We start from the raw sequence: 8,821 nt of genomic DNA, 5'->3' as shown, positions 1-8,821 counted from the left end.
GAGGTTAAAGAATGAATGTCCTTACAGTATGAAAACAGTCCATTTAAACAATATTCAGTCATTCAGTCGGTACAGTCATATGTGGTACACCCATTAGCATAACAGTAAAGTAAACAGTAGGTCTTAAAAGACCGAACAGTAATGATGGCCATCAGTCAGTAAACAGTAGTGGTTCCAACAAGGGAACCGACAGAGAATTTTGTCGCAATAACAGTAAACAGTAGGTGCTAAGGATGCCACAATACAGTTCAGAATATAGGATATACATTCATTCAGTTAACAGTAATCAGTTCAGAAAACAGTACAGTTCAGTTGTTCAGAAGATAATCATTTGTGAACATATCTTTACACAATCGTTACTCATAGAGTTTGGGCTACAGTATGCTAGAGCGTCTCCTCAGTCGCCAACCCTACATAGTTAACAGATTGAACACACTAAGCTACACAGCTGGAAAAGATAATAACTTAATCCCTAATGCCTCGGTGTGTTCTACATCTATATCCTCATTAAGATGTCTTAAACTAGGCCTAAGAACGCCTAGAATGGGATGAGGATGCAAAGATGTGATCAGAAAATAGTTTCAGAATTTTCAGAAAAACAAAGTCCCGCTCGAGCGCAGGTTTCCCCGCTCGAGCGGTAATGCAACAAAGGTACACGCTCGAGCGTAAACTTTCCCGCTTGAGCGTACTGTAAAAGTACTGGATGAGTGAAATCTCCGCTCGACGCCCGCTCGAACTTGAGACATGACTCCGCTCGAGCGGACTGTAAAACAGTGCAGAGAGATGCTGGATGCTCGGATTCCATGCTCGAGCGCCACTTACCCCGCTCGAGCGTAAGTGCAAAATCTGGGAATTCCAGATTGCACCTCCAAGCTCAAACTCACATCCAAATGCATCAAAACCAATCATCCTGGGCCCATTTTCTGGAAAACATTTATAAACACATAGAATAACATGGTTCAAAGCTCAATTTGAGAAATCAAGCCCAAGGGTGGTTAATTCAAACTCAATTTCAAACCATTTTTCAAGAATATGAAGAACATGCAAACATGCATGAATTCAAACCAATTCAAAGCTTCAATTTGATGCTCTAAGGAGCCAATTGTTTCCAAAACATGATGAAATCATGGACCATTACAAAATTATGGACATGCATGTGACAATTTGCCATGAACTCAACTCAAAATCCAACAATTCAAACATGCATGCAAGAATTATGCTCTATTTCAACATGCTAGAACTAATCCATGGCTCAATTCTCAATTTTGACATGAATCATGCAAGAACAAGATAAACAAGAGGGTAATTACTCTACCTTAGGTCTCCAATGCAAGATCAGGAGCTCAATTAAGCAATCTACACTTCAATTCTCTTAAATTTCCAAGCAAAACCAAGCAAAGTGAGATGAAATCTACCTTTCAAGTCTCTCTCTCTCACTAAGGTCGACAAGGCAAGGGAGAAGGCTGAGGAAAACGTTTTGATTCAAGTGTGCAAGGCTCTACTAGTGACTAGGTAGTGGGCCACTAAGGGTTAGTTTGGTAATTAAGTCCAAAACTTGCAATCCATCAATATTTAATCTAATTTAATCATACCTAATCAGTTTTCAGATAATTATACCACAAAATCACATTAATCATGATGATCATAAAACATCAATCACTTCCGGATTCGGCCGCCGATAAGGCCTTCAATTAGCAGTTTAAACATAAGACATGAACAGATCAAACAAACAGTCAACAGATAAAATACAATTCAAACAGATGTATTCATTCAATTCAGTTTCAATTCCGGTCAGTCAGTTCAGTACTTTTAATCAGTTCAATTATCAGTCATGATCAGTTCAGTTTAACGGTAATCAGTGTTTATCGGTAGGCAGTGGTGAGGGTTATTACAATATAATATTTCAGTCAATTTAATTAGAATCGGATTGGGCAGTACATTATATATATTTATATAAAATAAAAATTTTAAAAAAAATCCCAAAATCAACATTTATTGATGGTCAATTCGATTCCACATATTTTTCTTAGAGTTGTTTCTTTTTCTTTTCTTTTTTTTATTCTGCAGAATTATATATTTATCATTAGTTTTTTTTAATATATCATGCCAAGGGTATTCTAAATCTGTTTGGTTGAATTTTCATAAGTTTAAATTTTTTTAAAAATCAAAAACTAATTTGATTAAAAAAAACTATTATTTTCAAAAAAAAATTTAAGCTAGACATTATTTTTGATAATTTAAGAATATTATTTTAATATCTATTTGCTCAGCCCAAAAATCTAATATTGAAGTTTTTGGTCCAACAGTTTACGTGTGAATTTACTTTGTCTATAAGAATATGTTTCTTAGTGCTGCTATTAACACCTACCTTTCTTCTTTGGACCCCTTATTTTTTTTTTTTTTTTTAATTCCAATTTTGTCCAAACATAGAGTTACATTTTTACCCTCAACCCTAACATTAACCCTAATTTTCCAAACCCTAACCCTAACCCTAACCCTAATCCTAATTTTCCAATCCCCACGCCAACACCTAACATAACAACTTCTCTCTCTCTCTCTCTCTCTCTCTCTCTCTCTCTCTCCAACTTCCCATCGACGTAGCCGATATCCCTTGCCGTCATTGCCTCATAACTGCCTCTGCCGATCGCCACTGCCTACGACGTCATCGCTGGCTCTGGCATCGGCGATGTCCTTGCAGCCCTCCTCTTCAACACTCGCGGCGGCGGAGCTCCAACTTGCATCGCCGCAGAGGCGTTGGAGCTCGTGACGATCTGAATCAGCATGATTAGATCTGGAGCTACTCACAAGTTCTACATCAAATCTGGAGCTACGCGATCTGTACATCGGATCTGGACTCCTCCACAATTCCGTCGCCGCTAGAGTTTACAAGGTGGTCTATAAAACAGAGTGAATCGATGACTCACAAAAACAAATACGAGAGATTTATTGAGCAATGTATTGTTGTGCAGTAGATTTCTTCCATGATGCTCTTAGTGTGTGTTTGCTGCAATTTATGAAGTTCTTGGTTGTCTAAGAGATAAATAGGCTAATGATTTCACCTCAGATGTGTTTCATTATCAATTGATTTTACTTCAGATCTTGATTTCAATATAATCGTTTTCGAATCCACAATACTTGTCATGTTTGCAGATTTGAGCTAAGAGGTTGCTTTGAAGATGATGATAACGAGGAGTCAAAAAGATAAGGGGTATAATTGGTATTAAGGTGGGGGCTTAAAGAAAAAATGGAGGGGGTTCATTTTGTTAGATGGGGGTTCAAAGAAATGGGGGGGCAAAGTAAAGAGATAGGTGCTAATAGCTGCCCTCTATGTTTTTACCAGAAGACTAAACTACCCATTTTTCATTAATACGCGTGCCTCCAAATCCCATTTTACATATTCAATATATTATCTGTTTAAATCTCATTCCTTCCAAACTCATTCTCTTCTCTCTCTCTCTCTCTTTCTCTCTCTCTCTCTCTCACACACACACATCAATCTCAGATCTGTACAAAACTCTCATTAACTATCTCAAATCTATGCAAAAGCCCCTTCTCCCTCCGATGCTGACACCTACATATTGGCTCGACCTCTTCGTAGAGCTCTTTGGCAGCTTGAAAGACGTTTGTAGCCAAAACCTCGACCGGAGCAATTCTCGTAGCGTGGCTGTTCACTTGGCACTACAAGTGTCAGTGCCGGCCTCTGGTATCCTCTGACTTTTGATGATGCTGGATGACTTGCAGATCTCCTCGAACAAGGGCATCAAGAGCTTTAACTACCTCAACAAATCACGAAATTGCCACCTGACCACGCATCTGAACCCAGAGATGGCAGAGATTTTGTTGATAATATTGATCAGCCTCTTCTTCAATAGCGCTAAGCTATCTTCCTTCATAGTCGTACTATAATCGTAGCTATATATATATATATATATATATATCAATTCGAACCTGAAAATTGAGGCTAAATTGGATAATTAGAGGATATCCGCGAAATCTTGCGGATCTGAGTGAGACTACTACTCTTTTCCCTTCAAATTGATTTCAAATCTGATTGAAATCGAAGAAGAAAAGTTCGAAGAAGGGTTAGAACATCGAGACCATGCTTTGCTGATTGCGCTAATGGCGGTGGTTGTAACTCTTCTTCAAATTTTTTGTGTATCTGCTTTATTTCTCATCCAAACTCTAAACATGTTTCTTTTAATTTATTCAGATCTGTGTGTATGAGGTCCAACTCTCAGATTGACTTAAAAAACTAGCTGATCTCACTCTCTCCCAGATCTGTTTCAATAGATCAGATCATAGTTGGTTTCAATAGATCATTGTTGGTACAAATTGAACAGGTAAGAAAAAATTTAGGCAGACAAAAATTGAACAGATAAATTTTGGACAAATAAAAATTTAAACAAATAGAAAATAATCTGAGGCAACTCTCAGATTGACTTCAAAAACGGCTGATCTCACTCTCTTCCAGATCTGTTTCAATAGATCAGATCATAGTTGGTTTTAATAAATCATTGTTGGTGCAAATTGAACAGGTAAGAAAAAATTTAGCCAGATGAAAATTGAACAGATAAATTTTGGACAAATAAAAATTTGAAGAAATAGAAAATAATTTGAACATATAGATATAAATTTGAATATATATAGTAAAAAAAAGTAAATAGATAAATTAAGAGGTAAAATTGAAAATAAAATATCCTTCAAAACAAATAAAATGACTTATCACTAAACTATTTCACAATGGTAGATCTCTTACCAATAAAGAAATATTCACTGAACATAATGCCTTACACTCTCCTTAAGTTAGACTTTTCAACAATTATTTTTATTTATTTTTGTCAAATTAATTTCCATTTTTTTTTAAAAGTGAAAACTCAACTCAACTCCAGCAATTGTGATTGGCAGTGGAAAACACTCTCAGATCAGTTTGACTATCCTCAAATCATCCTGGTCGTCCATTTCAAGGGTGAAGCCTTTTTCATGAGTAGCCTATTGCCAGAGAAGTTTTGGCTTGTGTCACAAGAAAATACAGCCGTCCAAAGCACGACCGATACAGAACGTTGTCGTGGTAAGAGCAATTCTTACTCTGGTAATAGTATTTCTTTACCTATAAAATCACGATTTGGGGGATGCAGAGCAATCCCTAACACATTTTGGCGGGAAAACACTGCGATTTGAACTCTTCGAGAATACTTTATCTCTCCACTCTATCTATCTTGGAAGGCGATTTTGAAGATGGAAGGCAGTGAAAGCGAAACGATTTTCGATTCGCTGAACCTAAATCCTCAGCTTTTCATCAACGAGATCCTCAATAATGTTGATGATCAGCTCGATGGGGCTTTAGACTTCTTTCATCAGTCTCTCTCTCTCTCTCTCTAGTTGTAAATATGTTGTGTAATTAACTGAATTTTCTTATGAAATTTCTGAATTGTGCTCTGCTTATGGTTCTTTACAGGCAGGCCTCGACGATGCTGAAAATTGAGGGCACCGACAGGTCCGACGATCTAAGCAAAGTAAGTAGGGTTAATTTCACTTTTATTCCCTAAATTATCACCGTTAAACTACCAATTTCATCTATATAGTCTTTAAAGTGTTTGATTTCAGTTCATGTCGACGAATTGTACAAATCAGTAATCGATGAAGCCTAATTTTGTAGTGAAAAAGTTAATTTCAAAATTTGAACAGTTTAGCTATATAACAAAACACCCATCAAATTGGTTGTGGGGTATTGTTTGTTCAAAATAGTAAGACAGTTGAGTGTTTGATTGTATTTTGATATGACCATTTTATCTATCAAATCAAGTTTCAACAGTTAGTGATTTGTAGAATTGTTTTCAATTGGACCATGTGAATTGAAATAGAAAAACATTATGCGTAGAGAGAATGATTTGACAACTTGTAATGGCTACTTTAGGGGATAGAAATAAAATTAGCCTAAGTAAACTCTCATCCTTCTTTTGGGTTTTCTTTTTTGATTAATTGCCTTTGTTGCTTTCTAAGATAGATTGGGTTTGTTTGTCTACTCTAGTTCTACTTTCATTGTACATATGATTCTATAATGTTTACTTAATAGGGTGTTTCCGACATTGGGAACATGATTCGGTCGGCCCTGGATAAGAGGCTGAGCATGTGGGAGAAGTATTGTCTACGGCACTGTTTCGTTGTTCCAGAAGGATTTTCACTGCCCAAAGCTGTAAGTTTTATGCATTGAATAGATGTGAAGTTATTTGTTTGCTTATTCCATTAAATGCTCTGTTCATGTATCTCTATCTATATATTGCATGAGATAGCATCAAATTATGCCTTTTGTAACGATTGGGATCAATACACCCTTCAATGAATTTTCTTACTTCTTTTTCATCGGCCCTGCCATCAATTCATGTCTCATCTTACACTTAACATGCATGCCAAATGCCAAGTTAGTCTGAATTCAAGAGCTGTCCCATTCAATTCAAACTCCAAATTACATTTGATAGGAAAATGCTATGTAGATTGGTTTTTCTCATTATATTTTTCACCTATATAAATCACCTGCGTGTATGTATGAGAGTGCAATCAACGGTAGAGTCTTTATTTTCCTTTTGCTTTGAATTTCTTTTTATTATGTTTATAGCTAAAATGTCCATTGGAAAATGCTCTGTAGAATGAATCAGATGGTGATAGTTTGATGGATCTAGAGATTCTCCATGATCGAGATTTGGATGTGCAGTTGGATTCCTTGAGGAATAAGCTTGTGTTGGTAATACAGATCCTACTATCTGCAAGAGCTTCGTCCTGTTTTTGTCAATTTATTCTTTGTTTCTATTTGGATTTCTTTTAAAGTTTAATTCACTACCCAGGTTGGAAAGGAGACTGCTGAGTTGAACAGAGAACTCCGTGCATTGGAAAGACAGTCTGTTTTAAGCAATCATTGTGCTGGATCTGTTAACGAGGCATTACAGTTATATGAGCAACACAATGTGCATGGCATGTTCCAAGGTAATTGAACAAGCCATCAAATGTGTATTTGATTTGAAAAGCACTTTATCAGCAACATCAATGCTAGGCAAGCCATCTATCTTATGCTGTTGGGATAAAATCTTTGCATAACATGATCAACTTTAGCCTTAGTATTATTTATAGCAGCAACAATGCTATGCCTATATAGACACCAACAAATTTGTATATATAACCATGCTTATGGAGGTCTAAATTTTACTTCATGGTGAATCCTGCACATTGCATGGGTCTCCACCTTATAATTGATAATTATACTTGTTTAAGTAGGCTAGTTTACCAATCTAAAAAAAAGTAGGCTAGTTTATAGGTTTTTGAGTGAGTTAATTAAATTGAAACTTTTGGTCCTAATCAATTTAAGTAAATTGCTTATCCGTTTCACATCATCTACAAACTATTGCACTACCCCATTCTAGAATCGTTTCCTGGTCTGTACTGTGCTTGTGTTGGTTCTTTGAAGATGAGTTCTAATGCAGTAAAAGTGCAATATCAATTGCAATTACAGTTTTGAGAACCATTAGAAAGAGAAAATTGTATGGTAAAGTACTCGTGTGATCGCTGTTGATAGTTTGTTTGCGCTGTAATTTCTCAAATGATAAATCTTTTTATACCTCATTACTTCCTACAGAGCTGACCAAAACTGCATCTGAGCTTCGTAAGAAAATGGAGCAGCTGAAGGCCAAAAGGCTGGAGCAGAATGGGCGCACTAGAACAGAGCGGATGCACATTTCAGATGGAGATCTGTTTAGGATAAATCGTGGCAATGGTACTGTCATGATCTTGCTTGGTTTAACTTTTGAAAGCTGTTTTTGAGTTTTCAATTTTTTTTTATTTATTTATTTTTAATGAACCTTTTTTTCTTCTTCATTTCCCCCCACTTTTTAGGTGCACACCTCAAAAATAAAATATTTTTGAAGAAATCTTTACAAAGTTCATTAAAAACAAAAATCCATGAAATTGTGCCCCTTTTTTGTTTTTTTTTTTTCTTTAGTGAACTTTTTAAAGATTTGTTTGCAAATATTATACTTTTTTGGTAGATTTACATTAGGTGCATTGAAAAAGTTTAAAAGAAAATAAAAAGGGTCTAAAATATGATGAAAAAAAGTTCACTAAATAAATACCAAAAAAACAAAAAACCTCAAAAACAGTTTTTAAAAAAACTAAACCAAACAATTCTTTGGGTGCAATTTTGAAGGAGACAATGCTTGCTATATAAAATTCTGTTTTTGTTTTGCAGGCCTATCCGATGCCTCATTGGAACAACTTCAAGAGTTTATAGCTCATATAAAGGATGTGTGAGCATTTGCTATTGTTTTATCAGCCCTTTCTGTATAGCCTGTTGGTGTTCTGATAACATGTAAGAGATCTCTTTCATGCCACTATTGCTATCTATTGTATTTCTTTTGCCATTTATATCATCTAGTATCATCTAGGGATAGGGATAAAAGTGTAATCTCATGTTGTATTATTCATCTGATTTGCATTGAATTTTTGGCATGTAATGATAAACAAGTTTTAGATTTAAGAGTAAAATAAGTAGATGGACCCACAGTATTTGAAATTTTATAATTTTGTCCATAAAAGGATTTCTGACTAAATTAAACACCAGAATTACATGAAACGTGAATAACAAGATTATTATTCCCTCTTTGATTTCTGCCGTCCAAACGTAGCTTGCAGTAGACGCAACCACTGTTAAATTGCGAATTGAATCGTGAATTGTTTTGTTAAAATAGTGAATCGTAAAATTCACTTCATTTAGTATAATATATAATTCTATGTGTATATACATATAAATCTGTGTATATTAATATAATTAATTCTT

General features: G+C 35.4%; 1 protein-coding gene across 1 annotated transcript; it reads left to right on the top strand.

The window, feature by feature from the left end:
• Window positions 1-5,016: 5,016 nt before the first annotated feature.
• MIS12 (minichromosome instability 12 (mis12)-like protein) lies at window positions 5,017-8,562 on the top strand. Its single transcript, XM_028226219.2, has 7 exons — window positions 5,017-5,357; window positions 5,456-5,513; window positions 6,074-6,193; window positions 6,644-6,739; window positions 6,840-6,978; window positions 7,625-7,762; window positions 8,234-8,562. The coding sequence occupies exons 1-7, from the start codon at window positions 5,236-5,238 to the stop codon at window positions 8,293-8,295; spliced, it is 735 nt and encodes a 244-aa protein (XP_028082020.2). The 5' UTR covers window positions 5,017-5,235; the 3' UTR covers window positions 8,296-8,562.
• Window positions 8,563-8,821: the final 259 nt, after the last annotated feature.

The sequence above is a fragment of the Camellia sinensis genome, chromosome 4 (assembly GCF_055761805.1).
Source record: "Camellia sinensis isolate YWXY chromosome 4, ASM5576180v1, whole genome shotgun sequence".
Classification (NCBI taxonomy): Eukaryota; Viridiplantae; Streptophyta; class Magnoliopsida; order Ericales; family Theaceae; genus Camellia; species Camellia sinensis.
This window is presented reverse-complemented; position numbering and strand designations above follow the sequence as displayed.

Excerpts from the sequence above, each read along its gene's own strand:
- MIS12 (XM_028226219.2), top strand. The coding sequence starts at position 5,236 with ATGGAAGGCAGTGAAAGCGAAACGATTTTCGATTCGCTGAACCTAAAT. Across the intron at positions 5,514-6,073 it reads GGTCCGACGATCTAAGCAAA|GGTGTTTCCGACATTGGGAA; the intron begins GTAAGTAGGGTT and ends TTTACTTAATAG. Across the intron at positions 6,194-6,643 it reads GATTTTCACTGCCCAAAGCT|AATGAATCAGATGGTGATAG; the intron begins GTAAGTTTTATG and ends AATGCTCTGTAG.